Source organism: Pelmatolapia mariae, linkage group LG15 (genome assembly GCF_036321145.2).
Source record: "Pelmatolapia mariae isolate MD_Pm_ZW linkage group LG15, Pm_UMD_F_2, whole genome shotgun sequence".
Taxonomy (NCBI): domain Eukaryota; kingdom Metazoa; phylum Chordata; class Actinopteri; order Cichliformes; family Cichlidae; genus Pelmatolapia; species Pelmatolapia mariae.
Window position 1 is genome coordinate 11,807,997 of NC_086240.1, and position 18,096 is coordinate 11,826,092.

The 18,096-nt window shown below is 40.2% G+C and overlaps 2 protein-coding genes and 1 pseudogene across 4 annotated transcripts; all 3 read left to right on the forward strand.

Moving 5' to 3' along the window:
* The first annotated feature begins 795 nt into the window (after positions 1–795).
* Positions 796–18,096, forward strand: part of LOC134643620 (uncharacterized) — a 36,760-nt pseudogene continuing 19,459 nt past the window's right edge.
* Positions 4,105–6,106, forward strand: LOC134643837 (cathepsin B-like). The gene is made up of 9 exons (XM_063496440.1): positions 4,105–4,227; positions 4,335–4,420; positions 4,523–4,637; positions 4,759–4,874; positions 5,068–5,153; positions 5,251–5,391; positions 5,483–5,599; positions 5,777–5,905; positions 6,030–6,106. The coding sequence occupies exons 1-9, from the start codon at positions 4,105–4,107 to the stop codon at positions 6,104–6,106; spliced, it is 990 nt and encodes a 329-aa protein (XP_063352510.1).
* Positions 9,754–16,646, forward strand: LOC134643838 (phospholipase ABHD3-like). 3 transcript variants are annotated; one of them, XM_063496441.1, is made up of 6 exons: positions 11,767–11,915; positions 12,001–12,046; positions 15,278–15,451; positions 15,533–15,581; positions 15,674–15,839; positions 16,137–16,646. In XM_063496441.1, the coding sequence occupies exons 1-6, from the start codon at positions 11,873–11,875 to the stop codon at positions 16,343–16,345; spliced, it is 687 nt and encodes a 228-aa protein (XP_063352511.1). In that variant the 5' UTR covers positions 11,767–11,872; the 3' UTR covers positions 16,346–16,646. The 3 variants fall into 3 exon arrangements, with proteins under 3 accessions (XP_063352512.1, XP_063352511.1, XP_065328102.1); XM_063496442.1 differs by lacking the exons at positions 15,533–15,581; positions 15,674–15,839; positions 16,137–16,646 and adding exons at positions 9,754–9,946; positions 11,470–11,630 and having other exon boundaries at positions 11,733–11,915; positions 15,278–15,425; XM_065472030.1 differs by lacking the exons at positions 11,767–11,915; positions 12,001–12,046 and adding an exon at positions 14,712–15,147.

Below are 18,096 nucleotides of genomic sequence, written 5' to 3' on the forward strand. Positions count from 1 at the left end.
AGTTCATACATATTAAACAAAAAATTAAGAATCAGAAGGTTGATGGTTAAATAAAGGAAGCAAAGCTGCATCTCGTTATTGACGTATAATAATTTTAAGAGCTTGGTCAACCTTTGGAATGGCAGGCTTCTAGTCACATGAGACATGCAGGTGCATTTATTACACAGTCATGTGATCAACAACTTGGGTCTTATAAGAAGGGTAACTGGAAGGTTTGTTGAGTCAGAGAGAAGAAGAACGACGAAAAAGATCTACTAAAACAGCAACCCAGGTAAAAAAAAAAAAAAAAAAAAAGACATTTGGCAAATTTGCTGATTTGTTTTTGCACATATGAGTTCAATATGCATCTGGATTAATACTTTATGATTGTCTTTTAAGCTGAAGTTTTCATTTTTTGTTTTTAGCTTGAATCAATGTACATATATGTTAAATCTAGCTGCAGTTCTGATTCATCTGATAATATAAATGTTCTTTTAAACTTCATTTTTTTCTTTATAAATTGGATTAAAAGTATCATTTATCATTAATTGTGGATCTAATTCTTAAAGTCAGTGTTAGATATATTTCAGGAAGACTGTTTCTAATAACTACGTTCATTGCATTCATACATGACCCAGTTCCTATGTACAGAAATGTATTTGCAACATTACTACAAAACACATGTTGGTTATAAATAAAGGAAATGGCCTCTTTCCTTATTCCCTTTCCTTGTAACGCTCCACTGAGATGCGCTTTTGTGTGCATGTAAACAGTTTCCTGGTCACCTCCTATGATCACTGATGTCTGTTTTGCAGGATGAGTCTGCTCTTCCTCCTCTCTGTAGTGGTGATGGTGTCCACCACTTGGGCACACCCTCACCACTCCCTTCTCTCCTCTGAGATGGTTGATTTTATTAACAAGGCTAACACCACCTGGACGGTGAGACCATGCAGTCAGTTTTTATGGAGATTTCCACATCTTAGGAAGCTGTTAACAACCTGTAAGCGATGATTTCTCTGCTCCAATTTCCTTTTTATTTGCTCCAGGCCACAAAGAATTTCCAGAATATCGATGCCACCTATGTCAAACAGCTGTGTGGCACCATACTGAATGGACCCAAGCTACCAGAGGTGTAAGTTTATCAGGTGGTTTGGACAGCTGGTCACATGAGATGACATGTGACAGTCAGCAGGTTGAGCTAATCTGCAGTGATTCTGTTTTCTCTCTTGTTTAGGCTTCATAAAATTGAAGGCATTAAACTTCCTGACAGCTTTGACGCACGCAAACAGTGGCCCAACTGTGCCACAATCCAACAGATCAGAGATCAAGGCTCCTGTGGGTCCTGTTGGGTATGACACACCAAGAAATTAAAAATACACCACCACCAAATAGAGGAGATAGGGTGGGACATTAAAAAAAATCATTACCAACTTCCATGTTCTCAGTGTTCCCGGTTTGATTTTTACACAGGCCTTTGGGGCAGCTGAGGCAATATCTGACAGGTTATGTATCCAGAGTGGTGGTAAGATCTCTGTGGAGATCTCCGCTGAAGATCTGCTGGCCTGCTGTGATGAATGTGGCATGGGGTGAGCATTAGTAATAGCTCATGTATATAAGTAAATGGGCTGTTCATTAATTCTACACATGAAGTTTTCATGGAAAAGTTTTTTTTTGGAGAAACAGTGATGGTTTATAATTACAGTCTTCAAAAATGAAATGAAGTAAAACAGCTATAATATAACTCATGGTGCACATTATGTCTTTTCGTGTTTGGTGTAGCTGTTTTGGTGGCTATCCTTCTGCTGCTTGGGAATTCTGGGCAAACAAGGGGGTTGTCACAGGAGGCTTGTATGACTCTAAAGTTGGTAAGTCCGTTATCAACTTGGTGAATTCAGTTTAAGTAATTGTGGGGAGGAGCAAAAGACTTGACTTAGATGGACTGACGGTGACTGTTTATTACAGGCTGCTTACCCTACACCATCGCCCCCTGTGAGCATCATGTGAATGGAAGTCGTCCTCCGTGTGGAAGTTCAGAGACTCCTAAGTGTGTGCGGCAGTGCACTGATGGATACTCACTATCATATGAGAAGGACAAACACTTTGGTACAGAGAATTAAAATAAACTCTACACCCTCCTAGCATTGGTTTACTTTGTTGTTGCAGTCCTTGACATTTCCTGTATGTTCCTCTTCAGGCAGACGCACATACGGCGTCCCATCGGACCCGGATCAGATCATGACGGAGCTGTACAAGAACGGACCTGTGGAGGCAGCTTTCACTGTTTATGAAGATTTTCTGCTGTATAAGAGTGGTGAGGTTTATATATTTAATTCCAGTAATGTCACTCTATATGAGTAACGTACTTCTTTGTCTCAGTTTAATATTGGGCAACTGTTTGAGAGCAAGCAAGTCGACCACTAATCTAAAAAGCTCCACTGACACTTTAGAACGCCTGTCAGAAAATGTGTACTATTCAAAAGAGGAACAACCTTCTTCTGCTTTAATGAGCTTTTTGTTGCTGTAGGTGTGTATCAGCATGTGACAGGGGATATGCTGGGCGGTCACGCCATTAAGATCTTGGGCTGGGGTGATGAGAACGGGACACCCTATTGGCTGGCTGCAAACTCCTGGAATACTGACTGGGGAGATGAAGGTATGGATGAAAGTGTAAGGCACATAGCTGGTGTCACATACAGGCCTACGTCACACAAAGTGCTGAACACGAGTGGGAATGCTGGCCTAAAACTGTGTTGTCCTCTGTTGTCTTCTTATTTCAGGTTTCTTCAAAATCAAGCGTGGAAATGACGAATGTGATATTGAGTCAGAGGTGGTTACAGGAATCCCGCTCAACTAGATGAAATAATCATCACAGCAGACAATCAAGAAACAAATCGAAGAAAAGACAGACCTCATTCTGGGGCAGATTTTGACAAATTTCATGCAATAAAGAGGGAATAAATGGTTGTTTCTTGGTCTTTATTTGAAATTCTTTGCCATGATTTCCAGGTTTGCCCCCCCCAGTAAACTACAAAAAAATGAAACTAAAAAATTAAAGATTAAACTTGGATGAAACTCCAGTTGAAGCGTCTGTGAGGTGGAGATGGGGAGGAGGTGGGTTGCATGAATGGGAGTCTGAAAGCGAGAATGACAGAGAGTTGAGATTTAAACCACATGGAGTGGAGGCTGATTGGCTCAAAGAATGTGGGCAAGAAGGTGACTGGATTAGAGTAATGATGTCAGTACTTAGTTTGACAATGTGGGAACATTGCTATGTAATGTGACATTTTGATTTGTACATATTTGAAGAAATAAATAACAATTAATCCAATATTTTGAGTGATTTCATGTTTTGATGCAGAGTTTAAGTGTGTGTGTTTGGATGGGAGAAGTTCATACATATTAAACAAAAAATTAAGAATCAGAAGGTTGATGGTTAAATAAAGGAAACAAAACTGCATCTCGTTATTGACGTATAATAATTTTAAGAGCTTGGTCAACCTTTGGAATGGCAGGCTTCTAGTCACATGAGACATGCAGGTGCATTTATTATACAGTCATGTGATCAACAACTGGGGTCTTATAAGAGTGGTAACTGGAAGGTTTGAGTCAGAGAGAAGAAGAACGACGAAAAAGATCCACTGAAACAGCAACCCAGGTAAAAAAATTAAGACATTTGGCAAATATGCTGATTTCTTGCTCACATGAGTTCAATATGCATCTGGATTAATACTTTGTGATTGTCTTTTAAGCTGAAGTTTTCATTTTTTGTTTTGTTTTTAGCTTGAATCAATGTACATATACTTTAAATCTAGCTGCAGTTCTGATTCATCTGATAATATAAATGTTCTTTTAAACTTCATTTTTTTCTTTATAAATTGGATTAAAAGTATCATTTATCATTAATCTGTTTCTAATAACTACATTGATTGCATTCATACTTGACACAGTTCCTATGTACAGAAATGTATTTGCAACATTACTACAAAACACATGATGGTTATAAATAAAGGAAATGGCCTCTTTCCTTATTCCCTTTCCTTATAACGCTCCACTGAGATGCGCTTTTGTGTTCATGTAAACAGTTTCCTGGTCACCTCCTATGATCACTGATGTCTGTTTTGCAGGATGAGTCTGCTGTTCCTCCTCTCTGTAGTGGTGATGGTGTCCACCACTTGGGCACACCCTCACCACTCCCTTCTCTCCTCTGAGATGGTTGATTTTATTAACAAGGCTAACACCACCTGGACGGTGAGACCATGCAATCAGTTTTTATGGATATTTCCACATCTTAGGAAGCTGTTAACAACCTGTAAGCGATGATTTCTCTGCTCCAATTTCCTTTTTATTTGCTCCAGGCCACAAAGAATTTCCAGAATATCGATGCCACCTATGTCAAACAGCTGTGTGGCACCATACTGAATGGACCCAAGCTACCAGAGGTGTAAGTTTATCAGGTGATTTGGACAGCTGGTCACATGAGATGACATGTGACAGTCAACAGGTTGAGCTAATCTGCAGTGATTCTGTTTTCTCTCTTGTTTAGGCTTCATAAAATTGAAGGCATTAAACTTCCTGACAGCTTTGACGCACGCAAACAGTGGCCCAACTGTGCCACAATCCAACAGATCAGAGATCAAGGCTCCTGTGGGTCCTGTTGGGTATGACACACCAAGAAATTAAAAATACACCACCACCAAATAGAGGAGATAGGGTGGGACATTAAAAAAAATCATTACCAACTTCCATGTTCTCAGTGTTCCCGGTTTGATTTTTACACAGGCCTTTGGGGCAGCTGAGGCAATATCTGACAGGTTATGTATCCAGAGTGGTGGTAAGATCTCTGTGGAGATCTCCGCTGAAGATCTGCTGGCCTGCTGTGATGAATGTGGCATGGGGTGAGCATTAGTAATAGCTCATGTATATAAGTAAATGGGCTGTTCATTAATTCTACACATGAAGTTTTCATGGAAAAGTTTTTTTTTGGAGAAACAGTGATGGTTTATAATTACAGTCTTCAAAAATGAAATGAAGTAAAACAGCTATAATATAACTCATGGTGCACATTATGTCTTTTCGTGTTTGGTGTAGCTGTTTTGGTGGCTATTCTTCTGCTGCTTGGGAATTCTGGGCAAAGAAAGGGCTTGTCACAGGAGGCTTGTATGACTCTAAAGTTGGTATGTCCATTATCAACTTGGTGAATTCAGTTTAAGGAGTTTTGGGGAGGAGCAAAAGACTTGACTTAGATGGACTGACGGTGACTGTTTATTACAGGCTGCCTACCCTACACCATCGCCCCCTGTGAGCATCATGTGAATGGAAGTCGTCCTCCGTGTGGAAGTTCAGAGACTCCTAAGTGTGTGCGGCAGTGCACTGATGGATACTCACTATCATATGAGAAGGACAAACACTTTGGTACAGAGAATTAAAATAAACTCTACACCCTCCTAGCATTGGTTTACTTTGTTGTTGCAGTCCTTGACATTTCCTGTATGTTCCTCTTCAGGCAGACGCACATACGGCGTCCCGTCGGACCCGGATCAGATCATGACGGAGCTGTACAAGAACGGGCCTGTGGAGGCATCTTTCACTGTTTATGAAGATTTTCTGCTGTATAAGAGTGGTGAGGTTTATATATTTAATTCCAGTAATGTCACTCTATATGAGTAACGTACTTCTTTGTCTCAGTTTAATATTGGGCAACTGTTTGAGAGACACTTTAGAACGCCTGTCAGAAAATGTGTAATTTTCAAAAGAGGAACAACCTTCTTCTGCTTTAATGAGCTTTTTGTTGCTGTAGGTGTGTATCAGCATGTGACAGGGGATATGCTGGGCGGTCATTCCATTAAGATCTTGGGCTGGGGTGATGAGAACGGGACGCCCTATTGGCTGGCTGCAAACTCCTGGAATACTGACTGGGGAGATGAAGGTATGGATGAAAGTGTAAGGCACATAGCTGGTGTCACATACAGGCCTACGTCACACAAAGTGCTGAACACGAGTGGGAATGCTGGCCTAAAACTGTGTCATTCTCTGTTGTCTTCTTATTTCAGGTTTCTTCAAAATCAAGCGTGGAAATGACGAATGTGGTATTGAGTCAGAGGTGATTACAGGAATCCCGCTTAACTAGATGAAATAATCATCACAGCAGACAATCAAGAAATAAATCAAAGAAAAGACAGACCTCATTCTGGGGCAGATTTTGAAAGATTTCATGCAATAAAGAGGGAATAAATGGTTGTTTCTTGGTCTTCATTTGCATTTCTTTACCATGATTTCCAGGTTTGTTTTCCCACAAGTAAGCTACAAAAAGTTTTTACAGCTTCATTTCATTACGGAGAGAATTGAGCATTATTCATTGACATAGAGAAATTAATGTATTTGGCGATTAATCTCTGATGACCTATCATGGCAGAGCAGAGTCTAGATGCTGGTGGTGATGAAGATGATGAGTGAGGCTTGGATGAAGCTCCAGTTGATACGTCTATGAGGTGGGGATGGGGAGGAGGTGGGTTGCATGAATGCGAGTCTGAAAGTGAGAATGACGGAGAGTAGATCCCCAAAGTTTGATTCTGTTCATCTGGACGTAGCGTTTTCAGTGGGAGAAACGTTTCGTCACTCATCCAAGTGACTTCTTCAGTCTCAGCTGACTGCAGGTTTCCCCAATCTTATAAAAAGTACATTGCATAATGACTGAAACTAGCACCATGAACAGAATCAAACTTTGGGGATTTACTTACCTGGATGATTGAGCATGCATCAAGATGGAGAGCAGAGATTTAAACCACGTGGAGTGGAGGCTAATTGACTCAAAGAATGTGGGCAAGAAGGTGATTGGATTAGAGTAATGATGTCAGTGCTGAGTTTGACAACGTGGGAAAAAGTAGTGGAGTCAAGAAGAGACTAGTAGCGGCCAAAAAACCCAGGAAAGCAGGCAGATGAGTGACTGCGGATCTGCCTAATTGAAATTGCGCATAAGCTTCATTGGGAAGGTAGATGAGATTATATGAACCTTCTGACACTTTGCATGAAGAAACATGGTTATGTTTTAGCATTCAAAATTTAGATAATTATATTTAGAGATATATACATATTATCTAGCATTCTAGCTTTAGTTGGGATGATGACATTGATGATTTCATATACTATGTACTGAATCAGTAATTTATAATAATGATAATACCAATATAATACCATGACTCCTTAAATTAAAGGATACTACAGCAAAAGAAAATCAAAAATCACATATCCAAATAGTCCTCTCTAGGGGCCACCGTAAAATAGTCCTCCTTTGGTGTTGCAGCTTATTTTTGACTGTGGTGAGAAATGTGATCTGCTACAGTCTTAACAGCGTTTTAAAAAGCATGTGCCTGACAAGATTTAACATGTTTTAAATTTTAATGGATGCCCTTGTTTCACAATTTGTGGTAGACCAATCCAATGGCAATTCCTTTTGTACACTAAAGGAAAAAAGCTGAAAAGTTTACAACACAAACTTTTAAATGAACTGTGACTTACAGGACAATGTCAAGACATGTTTCTAGCAGGGCCCAGCAGAGGGTGGTGGTAATGTGCATACAGTTCGGACCGTGTGTGTGTGTAATTTTGCCTCTGCATACTACTACGGAAGATTTTAAATCAAACAATCAGACAGATGCGAGTGGAAGTGAGGGACACCGTTATAAGGCTGAAGAAACCAAATCAAAATTCAAATAAACCAATCAGAGAAAGAGCAAGAACTTCGGAGTGGTCGAATCAACAATATGATTCATTGTTTAAAAGAAGGAGTTCACTGGAAAGCTTAACAACATCAAAAAAGCGTGAAAGAGCACAAAATACCACCAAAGTGGATGATCACAGAATTATTTCCATGGAAATGAAAACATCTTCACAACAACTCGCATAGTCAAGAAAACTGTTGATGAGGCATAAATATCAAGGTCTACAATCATTCCTTTGTGCACTTCAATCACATGACTGATTTAAAATCCACTGTGGGGGTGTACACTGTGTCTGCCCAACAAAGTATGGACCTAAATGTAAAAAGATGCAGAAAGGTGCTAAGAAACATGAATAAGGAACAAGTTCATTTAAAAGAGTAGCATTAAAAGAAAAAAAAAAGGGATACAATAAGATGCAGCTAACCCTGGGTATGTCTACAGGGGTAAAGTTAGGATTACACAACATAAGGCACTTGTTGGAAGAAGGAGTGGAGAGAAATAAAAAGCTGTGGGCGGCTAGTGACACAGAACGCAACAACTCCTTAAATTATTCAGTTAAACTTTAGTCCAGCTGTACTACTGCCAGCAATACAACCTTGGATACTTTATGACAACACCGTAGATTTCACTTATCTTTATAATTCACATACTGATGTGTGCAGAGGTATAAAAGAATAAAATTGCAGTAGCATTTATTATTCTGAAGTTTAATCTCAAAGTAAGGAGAAGTGTTTATGACTGCACAAGACAAAATACTTTAAATATCCTTTTAAGAGAAAACAAGGTCATTTTGAATTTGATGACAGCAAGCGAGCTGGGACACCGTCATGTGTATCACTTTATAGCATACCCTTTTCTTTTAATAAAAGTCTTTAAACATCTGGGAATTGAGGAGACCACCTCTGGAATGTTGATGAAGGATTCTAGCCGAACAAAAAATCCTTGGTCTTTTTTGATGCACCAAATGTTTTCAGCTGGTGAAAGATCTGGACTGCAGGCGGTTAACCTCACCACCAAAACCTGTCTGCTACAAACCCAGGTTGTTATAATAGCTGCAGAATGTGGTTTAATATTGTCTTGCTGAAACATAAAAGACCTTCTCTGAAAAAAAGATGTTATCTGGATGGAACGTGTGTTGCTTTAAAATCTGTACATACGTGTCAACATTGATTGACCCTTTCTATATGTGCAAGCTGCCAGTTCCATCGGCCCTAATTCACTTTCTTAACAACAGAGATGCAGGATTTAAGCATTGAGTACAGCCAGCAAGTTGGATGGTCCCTCCCCTCTGTAGTCCAGCGTCTATATTTTTTCAAATATTTGAAGTAATTTTACGAGATTTCTTCCTTTATTTAAATGCAAACATTTATTTTGCAATGACCCTGATGAAGGCCACAAGCCGAAACGCTTTGGAAAGCTAATAAAGTTTTTCCATAGTGCTTCAAGTGTCGCTGGAGTCTTCATGCCACCAGTCATTTAACCACACAGCAGTTTTTTACTTTGCTTCAGTCCAATTTAAAAGAACTGTGTTCATAGTAGATGGCAGCATCCTATAATGTTCACGTCTGGCTTCTTCTTTACACGGTACAGCTTTAATCTGCATTTGTGGATGACATGGTGAACACAGACAATCGTTTCGGGAAGTTTCCTGAGTGCATGCAGTGAACTCCATGACAGAATCATGCCTGCTTTTTAATGTGGTGCTGTCTGAGGGCCTGAAGATCATAGTTCCAGATATTTACAGTTTTATATTGATGATAATTCTGAAACAGTTTTTTGCAGATTGGTGAACCTCTGACCAGGGTTAATTATAAGAAGCTCTGCCTCTCTAGGATGTTCATTTTATACCTAATCATGTTACTGACTAGCTGCAAAATGTTTCTCCAGCTGTTTCTTTTTAGTTTCTCCTTCTCAATTTTTTTGAGACGTCTATTAAATAAAAAACGAGCCAAATTTTTTTCATGATACAGTAAAATGTCTCGGTCCAAGCTCCAAACCAGCTGGTGGCGGTAATGCAATAATTTATTGTTCACCCAAAATAAAAGAAGAACGCATGCGCGCTCTAGAGCTCAACGCTGAAAGCTGGCGATGAAGGCATTAAACATTAGTCCATTTCATTCTGTCCTGTCATGTTTCTGACTCATGCGGAGGTATGGAGGACATACTGGGAGTGCGTTTTCACGCCGTACACGGTGATCATCTGCTCCCTCACAGCCGCACTGTACTATCTGTGGGGCCGCGAGTGTCAGGTCAGATTCTGTGGTTACTTTATACCATGCTGTTTCCTTTTCACTATGCTACTTCCCAATTAGTTAAAAAAAATGTCTTTTTAAAATTAATACGTTTTTATTCAAAAAGGTCTACTTTACCCCTCAGCTGAGTCTTGTACGCTTTTGCGATATGTAAAATTAAGTCTGTTTGGTAAAGGAAAAAAAAATAATTAAACCGATCACACCACCGACCACAACTAAAGCTCAAGTTAGTCATCAGTCAACAGTAGCCTCCAGCAATCATGTAACCAGCAGCACTAGGGAGGACCCTGACTTTGCAGTGGATGAGCTCATGCAGATCAAACTTTTGGAAGTACTCCTGTTTCTCTGGCACTAAAAAGAAGTCATTCATCAGCTTGTGCAGCAACACTGTATTATGGACAAAGGTAGCCAGTTACGTGTTAATCTTCTGGTGCCTTCAGGCACAGGTGTATAAAATAAAGCACCTGTATGGTTCTGAAGATTTCGTGAACTCTAGCGTAGTGATGAAATAGGATCTCGCCGTTTCCTTCCTCCTATATATTCCACGATCAGCAATCGGTGGTTTTCACACAAAGTGGGAGTGTTTGGGAACCACAACAACGCAGCCAAGAAGTTACCAACCAGGTAAATTAGAGATCGGGGTCGCGTAAAAGTCGAAAGCTGCAGACTGACTGTGCCATTACAAAAATGCGTACCAGGAGCTTCATGGCTTTCATACTTCCTGTAATCTGTAATATGTAATGTTTAAAAGCAATGACTCCACTCGAAAATTGCCAAACAAATGGAAATGTGTTGGTGAAGAGTTTTTCGATCAGCCTAATGTCTCTCCTGTTTCTTTGCAATTAGACGGACATGTTTGCACTTCTGTAACACTGGGTGCTTTTTCTGTGAGCTTATTTATCATTGACTTTGTTGTGAAACCTTTAAACAGCTGACACGCATTTGTTTATGTGATACCATTGTGAGCCAGCAAAATGTGCCCCATCTAAATCGACAATAGCTTTGATACTTTATTCCACAAAATTAAAGTCTCTCTTTTATTGACTTCATAAGATTTGAAGAAGATTATGAGTATGAGTAATAATTTGGTAATAGAGAGTATAACAACTATATTCATATTAAGCATTGTGCTAAAGTTTAAGCACTTTCAGTTTAAATATTGGCAGCTGAAGAATTTATTTATGTAAAAAAATGCCAAAAAATAAGCAAATATAACAAATTTCTGCACAGACCTTATCAAAGGGGAAAAGGGAGTTTTGAACTAAGACTTATTTTCTGTATGTCAGCCATTCACTGATTACATGCTATTGTGTGACATCACATCAAAGTTTCCAAGTGCAGAGCTGGTATTATTCAGCTCACTCACACTACATCTACATACCACTGATACTGCCATTATTTTCTTTGTACCTTGTTCTGCTCGCCTGGTGTGTTTTGGATGTATTCATGTCTCTCACAGGTGTGAATCTATAAGCAGCTGTGCTTTTATAACGGCTTCATCTGGTCTTGTGTCCTTTCAGAGACCAGCCCTGGTTTGCAGTGAGGCTTTCAGTGCATTCCTCTACAAGCACTGTCCTGTGGTAGCTGAGCGCTTCAGTCCCACTCCGTGGTGCTGGGGAGGCCGGCTTCAAACGCTGGTCTTTGCCGTCCTCAAGTCCAGACCCCCTGTCAGTTATCGCAAGTAGGAAGAAACTCTCTTTTATTATTTACAAGAGGGTTAAAAATCTTAATCTAAACATTTAATTAAATAATGAATATCTTGTCTCGTCCCTTCATCTCCCAGTGAGCTGATCCGTACAGTGGATGGTGGTCAGATCTCTCTTGACTGGGTGGACAATCAGGCCAGTGTGACATACCCAGAATCCTCCACGCGTCCCACAGTGCTCATCCTCCCAGGGATTACAGGAAACAGCCAGCAGTCCTATGTGCTTCACGCCGTTAGCCAGGCCACACGCCACGGTTACAGGTCAGCTGCACTCCTCACACAAAATGAAGTGATCTTGAAGCAGCGCTAACAGGAAAGCAGTTTTCATAAATACTTTCCTTCTTAGATGTGTGGTCTTCAACAACAGAGGTCTTGGAGGGGAGGAGCTGCTGGTAAGTACAATGAATACCTAATAAATTTATAGTTAAGTAAAATCTAATTCTCAAAAGACTGTTTAAGAAAGAAGCTCATGTTCCAGAATGAACATCTTCAAGCTTGACTGAAATTTGCCCTCATGGAGACGCTAAATGCCTTCTGGAGAAAACTTTATGTATATTGTATATATTGAGCTATTTGGCCATAATGACAAGAGGTGTGTTTGAAGGAGCAAAAGTGAGGATTTCAAATATGAGAACACTGTCTGCGGTTGTTTTCCTGCCAGTGGTGCTGGTACATTGAACAATGTGGATGGAATGATTCTAGTGTATCCAGAAAGTACTCACAGTGCTTCATTTGTTCCACTTTTTTCGTGTTACAGCCTTATTCCAAAATGTTTATTTTTCACCACAAAATTCTGCAAAGTAGAACACCCAAGTACTTGCGTATCAAAATTTCTTGCGAGTTTAATAATAAAAACATAATATGTACGTAGGAATTTGCAGCCTTTGCTCAATACTTTGTTGAAGCAGCTTTGGCAGCAATTACAGCTTAGGTCTTTTTGAGTATGATTTTACAAACTTTTACAAACCTTTAGACAGTTTCTCCCATTCTTCTTTCTTCTATCCAGTTGGAGGGGGAAGGTTGGCATTAGGGCTGCACGATTAATCGTTAGAAAATCGCGATCTCGATTCATACTTATGTGCGATCTCATTTCCAAATGACAACGATCTAAAAAAAAAAAGAAAGAAAGAAAGAAAGAAAGAAAGAAAGACGACGACGATTGTACCGCATTTTGATCCGGGACATAATCTGCATGAAAACAAGCGCTCACTCTTCCTGCTCAACAAATGACAAGGGCGGAGCCTTATACCACGTGATACAGAACCTGTGCCGTGATGCTCAAATTGGCAGGAAAAAAACAACGGAGAACGCGTCAGGGATGACGAGAAAGTGACAGGAGACAATTTGTCCCGGTCAACCACCCAAACATCAATAACGGGAACCTTATACAGCGCTTCCCTATACACGTCGAACTCCCGCAGGCACAAAGAAATTACTTACTTATCACCTGACCAAAGATATGGCTCCCATCAACACTGTGCAAAACGAGGGATTTAGGAAAATGATCAACACCCTAGACCAGGGGTCGGCAACCTGCGGCTCCGGAGCCGCATGCGGATCTTTAGTCCTTCTACGGCTCCGCGTGGTTTGGGGAAATAAATAATTTTTTGTAAGTAATTAGCTAAAGTCTACTTTATTTATGTTAGTTCTTTTTTAACTCGTAGTTCTAAATTGGAAGATTATTGTGATATTGAAATATAAATATAAAATTATATTGTATTAGTTTTTGATCGATCAAAATAAGCGTCACACTTGCGGAAGCCGATATACCCGCCGAAACGCCGTGCGAGACTTTCAACCCCAGGCAGGCCAATTATGGATCTTCGGATCCACATTATGTCAGCAGCTGTTCTCCAAAAACAAACACGTTCACGCCTCACAGACGACAGCTTACAGTCGTGCGTAAAGATGAAAGTGACCCCGATCGTACAGCAGACGCTGTGCGCAGAGGTTCAGGAGCGGAAGTCCCATTGTAAACATATCACGGGAGACCCGACTATGTTTCCATGAACACGCTTTTCAGCATCTTTTTATTGACCACTTTTCACACACGGTTGCTTTACGCATACAGCCGGTGTTAAAGTTCGCAGCCCGACACACACCAACACAACAGCATAGGTGGCACAGATGTTAAGGCGGCTAGGCGTGATTGTGGGTACCGCTAAGGTGCGTCCGCCTCCCCTGCAGCGGCGCTGCATTCCACGCCCCGCCACACACATTAACCAGGTAAAATACATACTTAGGCGGAATTTTGCAAAGTTCAAAATGTGTTAATTACATAAATAAAATGTAATTTTCTCTGTAGCACTTAATGCATTTAGGCAACACACCTTAGTTGTTCACACAAAGCATAAAGGTAAAAAAAACAAAACAATATATACAGTGTTATGTTCATTTTAGATGTCAAAAAGTATTTGCGGCTCCCAGAGTTTTCTTTTGCGTGGAAATCGCGTCCAAATGGCTCTTTGGGTGTTAAAGGTTGCTGACCCCTGCCCTAGACAAACGCTACACAGTGCCCTCCCGCAACTATTTTTCTATTGTTGCACTACCTGCTCTATGCACGCACTGTCGAGCAACGGTGGAGACGGAATTTCAAGCAGTACAACATTTTGCGGCAACAACAAAATGTGAGGCATTTATTGTTTTTATGTTTATTTATTGTTTTTATGTTCAGTTTCAACTGTTACGAAGTTGATGTGCAGTTAATAAGTGCAATAAATATTTATATTGGAAAAGAAAATCGTGAGAGAATCGTGATCTCAATTCTAAGCAAAAAAATCGTGATTCTCATTTTATGCAAAATCGTGCAGCCCTAGTTGGCATATACCAATTTTCTGATCTTTCCAGAGACGTTCAATTGGGTTCATGTCTGGGCTCTGTCTGGTCCAGTCAATGACGTTTGCAGAGTGGAAACCACTCCTTTGTTTGTTTGGTTGTGTGCTTTGTGTGCCTTGTTGGAAGATGAACCTTTACCCCAGTATGAGTTCCAGAGCACTCTGGGGCAGGATGTTTTGATATATTACTGCGTTTATCTTTCCCTTGACCCTGACTAATCTCACAAAAAACATCCGCACAATATGATGCTGCCACCACCGCGCTAAATTTGATGTCATGGTATTGGCTGCCTGGTTTCCTCCAGACATAAAGCTTGACATTGAGGCCAAAAAGTTCAAGCTTTTGACCCAACAAAACAATGCATTTGTGACCAGTTTTTAGAGATTAATTTCTTCAGGCATAGTTGGTTTCAGTGTTTTTCTTAATATAAATATGGAGAACGTCATCCTCAGTGCACCATTTCACAGCAATAATAGAACTAACAGAAGATCTGAGGCTTAAGCGCTGCATGTAACTCCCCTCCTGTATCCCTCTGCTTGCTTCAGACACCAGTCACCTACTGTGCTGCCAATACTTCAGATCTTGAGTGTGTGGTGCAGCATGTCAAAGGGCTCTACCCCAGTGCTCCTGTGCTTGGGGCTGGTGTGTCTTTGGGAGGGTGAGTTGGTGCATAGTGTTTCCGCTGACCTCCATTTCTGGACCTAAATTTGTCGTCTGTGTCTTTCCTCCATTTCTTTTATTATTATTTTCAACAATTTTATGATTCCTTTCTTCTCACCTTGCTGCAGCATGGTGTTGTTAAACTACCTAGCCCGTAAGCGCACCGAGTCAGGATTGGTTGCTGGTATCACCATTTCCGTACCCTGGGATGCGTTGAAGTTCTCCAGCTCGATGGAGGAACCGCTCAACTGGCTGCTCTTCAACAGGCACATCACGAAATCCTTGCACCAAATTCTCAACAGGTTGGATAAGTTATGGTTGCTAAACCTACATTTGCGTTTGTAAATCCAGTTAAATAAAAAACAAAAATCTGTTTCTCACAGGCACAGGAAGATTTTAGAGAAAGTGGTGGATGTTGACTATGTCCTGAAGGTATGATACATTATTACTCACAGTTTATCAGTTTCTTAGATGTATAATTGACTTTCCATTCATCGTCATCTTGTTTTCACACCCCCTTGTAGGCTCGGACCATCCGTGAGTTTGACGAACGTTTCACGTCTCTGATGTTTGGTTATAATTCATGTATGGATTATTACCGCGATGCCAGCCCAGGCAAAAAGCTCCCCAATACAGCCGTACCCATCCTGTGTCTCAATGCCGCTGATGACCCTTTTTCTCCACAATCTGGTGAGTACACAACAGGAGAGGTGTGTCAGTATAGGCATTGCAAAGCGTAAATAACAGCTGTAATGGTTTACTCATAAATGCTGATTCAGTAGGCCTTGTCAGATTTGGCTCACAAAAGATACATCAAGTTTTGTAATTGCGGAGTATTGATATTCATCTTCTTAACACGGTTCCTTTTTTTAAATGTAATCCTGGATGTTGAAGTCACATGAAAGGTTTCCAATTCATGTGTCTGCTTTGTGTCTACTCTGCTCTCTGTTTATATTCATTTGGACTTTTTTTTTCCTGCTCTCACAGCCTTCCCAGTGTCTATAGTCCAGGATCTTCCTCACGTCGCCCTGGTATTGACGGCACACGGGGGACACATTGCCTTCTTGCAGGGTTTTTTCCCTCGAGGCGAGAACTACATGGAGCGCCTGTTTGGCCAGTTTGTGCACGCAGTCTTTGAACACCCGAAGGAAATAAAGCAAGCCTGTGGTATCAGAGAGGAGCAGATGAAGGACTAATGAGCAATATGAAGGCACTTACACTGAAGTAATACAACATTTGCAGCTGCAACTCTGCTCATCTACCTCATGACCTCAGGTTCATGTTCTGTAGACAGTCAAATTTTCCTATGATTACACTTTGCATGCTGTAGAGTGTGGATTGGACACCAGTGGTTAACGAGCTGACACTGTGTAAAGGCCAGTAACACCCTATGTGGTGTTTCAGATAATTGTATCTGCTGCCATAAAGTGTAATAATGAATTGTAATCGTATTATGAGGACCAGATCACTATGTATGTGTGCTGAATGTATTTTTATTAGCAGTAAACTGAACATCAGTTTTGTGTTTGTTTGCAGTGATTTCCATGACAGAACCATTCCTGTTTTCAATGCAGTGCCACGTGATGGCCTGGAGATCACGGCCATTTAATACTGACTTTTTGCACTTGTTCCCTGTGCACAGAGATTCCTCTAGATTCTCTGAATATTTTGATGATATACTATGATGAGATATTCAGCGATTTTATGTTATTCTGAAAGTGTTTCACAATTTTTTGCAGATTGGTGAACTTCAGCCCATCTTTACTTCAGAGAAGCTCTGCCTCCCTAAGATGCAGAAATGTTCCTGACCTGTTGCTAATTAATCTAATAATTTGCTAAATGTTTCACTAGTTGAGAACAAGGCAACATAGGCTTTTGAAATTGACATCGTAGATGTCTAATATGAGGCTGAGGATTAGCACTGCCAACCACCAGTATTTTTAGTGAATGTTAATTCACATAGGGCTAGCGGCAATATTTTTATGGGTACTTGCACATTTGGTGTCAAAAGACATGAAGGAGGAGAATGGAACAAAGGCCACAACAAGCTTTTATGGTGATAATAAATCAAACTGAAGGAAAGGTGGGATAAACAAGAGTAAGTTGAAGTGTACTAAAGGAGAAATGAGGTGAGGAGGGAAAAGGAGATACATTTGTACATACTGAACTGATCAGCACGGGATACATTGTTAGAAATATGAGGTAGAAAGAAGGCAATTCAATTTAATTCAAGTCCTCAGAAGAAAAAATTGATCTAAAAGATATTTTAAAAATGCCAACATATCTGATAAAAATAATAATTATTTTTTTTAAAGCCGTAAATAAACAGAAGTTTCGATCCAAGCTCCACACCAGCTGGTGGCGGTAATGCAATCATTTATTGATTGTTTTTGATTGAATCTTTATTTTGAACATGTTGAAAAAGTATAACAACATAGAATTAAAACGAGACAAACAAACAAAGCAAAACAAAGGGAAAACGAGCAACCACAACTACAAATAACTTTCATGTTCAATAAGGAGCAGGAAGAAGCATAAGCTTATCTAATCCCACCCCCTTTTCCACTATCTAGTAATCAACAGACTACAGAAATCCTCTTTACAATTACATTATATGTTACTTGTATTTTTAAAAAAAAAAATATTAATTATATGTATATCTGTCTTTCTATCTATCCATATATACATATATATACACATACATATACTCATTTTCAATAACCCCATAGAAAGCAAAAGAAAAACCATATCTCCATATTTGTAGTTTACACGGATCGTAGCCATGACGTTGACCTTGAAGTTGGAGCTTTTGTCCAATCAGGAGCTTCGCCTGTGAGAACTAGGAAGCAGCTGCTCCCGGAGAAAACACCAGACTATTATCTGATGGCTACCGGCGTCTAACGTAATATCGCCAAGGCTGCTGGGAAGAGTCGGAGTGCAACATATT